The 1,030-nt window shown below is 44.2% G+C and overlaps 1 protein-coding gene across 1 annotated transcript; it reads left to right on the forward strand.

Moving 5' to 3' along the window:
• The first annotated feature begins 254 nt into the window (after positions 1-254).
• Positions 255-608, forward strand: LOC148034024 (uncharacterized). Its single transcript, XM_087680996.1, has one exon. The coding sequence runs from the start codon at positions 255-257 to the stop codon at positions 606-608; it is 354 nt and encodes a 117-aa protein (XP_087537122.1).
• The last annotated feature ends 422 nt before the right edge of the window (positions 609-1,030 follow it).

Genomic DNA, 1,030 nt, shown 5'->3' on the forward strand with positions numbered 1-1,030 from the left:
CTTGACAGGCCAAGGTGCATCGCAGGCTGTTAAGGGGCGAGGCTTCTCTCACTCTGTCTCTCACTCGTTCTCTGCATCGTCACTCTGTCTCTTGCTCGTTCTCTGCATCGATCCGTTTTGTCTATGGAGAAGAGCGTGAGGGTAAGGAAAAGCAAAGGCAGAGTGTGTGAGTGTGAGGAAAGGGAGAGGAATGGGACACGTCTACTGTACAGACTCTCAAGCGGTTTGCAGTTGACTTCGCACTCGTAGAAACGATGGGTGACACTCGCCTGGAGCTCGGCAACCGTAAACTTGTGGTGCTCGGCCTTCCTTGGGATGTCGATACCAGTGATCTCAGGCAGTATATGAGCAAGTTTGGGGCCCTTGATGATGTTGTCATTACAAAGGAGAGACGAACTGGCAAATCTCGTGGTTTTGGCTATGCCACATTTTCTACAGCAGAAAGTGCAGAGAAAGCTTTGTCTTTTGAGCATGTGTTGAATGGAAGATTGTTGGAGGTTAAAGTTGCAACACCTAAGGAGGAGATGAAGCCTGCTTCGAAAAAGATAACTAGAATATTTGTTGCAAGGATTCCCTCAAAAGTGTCGGATGAAGAATTCAAGGAATAATTTGAGGCGTTTGGAACAATAACAGACATTTACATGCCTAAGGTTGTCTATTCCTTTACTCTCTAGTGGCTATTTCTTTCAGAAAAGAAACACTTTTGCATTGTTTGTGTCATGCCATGTAGGTCGGTGTAGATTATGCTTTTGTAAGGTCTACACAAGGGGCATCTTCATGTCCAACGAGATCTGTTACGTACTACTCTTTCTCTCTCTCTCTCTACATTTCAATATCAACATTACTTTTGGATGTTGATATTGCCATGCTTCATGATGATCGTCCTGGATTGAAGTTGCTATCAAAGAGACTCAAACTAATGAAAGGTAGCTTACGAGAGCCACTTAGCAGATAAGCTTTGGTAGCTTACGAGAGCCACTTAGCATATAAGCTTTCTCTCTTTCTCTCTCTCTCTCTACATTTCAACATC

Source organism: Lygodium microphyllum, chromosome 7 (genome assembly GCF_053477565.2).
Source record: "Lygodium microphyllum isolate KBCC chromosome 7, Lygodium_microphyllum_v1.1.10, whole genome shotgun sequence".
Classification (NCBI taxonomy): domain Eukaryota; kingdom Viridiplantae; phylum Streptophyta; class Polypodiopsida; order Schizaeales; family Lygodiaceae; genus Lygodium; species Lygodium microphyllum.

Coding starts and splice junctions, on each gene's coding strand:
- LOC148034024 (XM_087680996.1), top strand. CDS start 255: ATGGGTGACACTCGCCTGGAGCTCGGCAACCGTAAACTTGTGGTGCTC.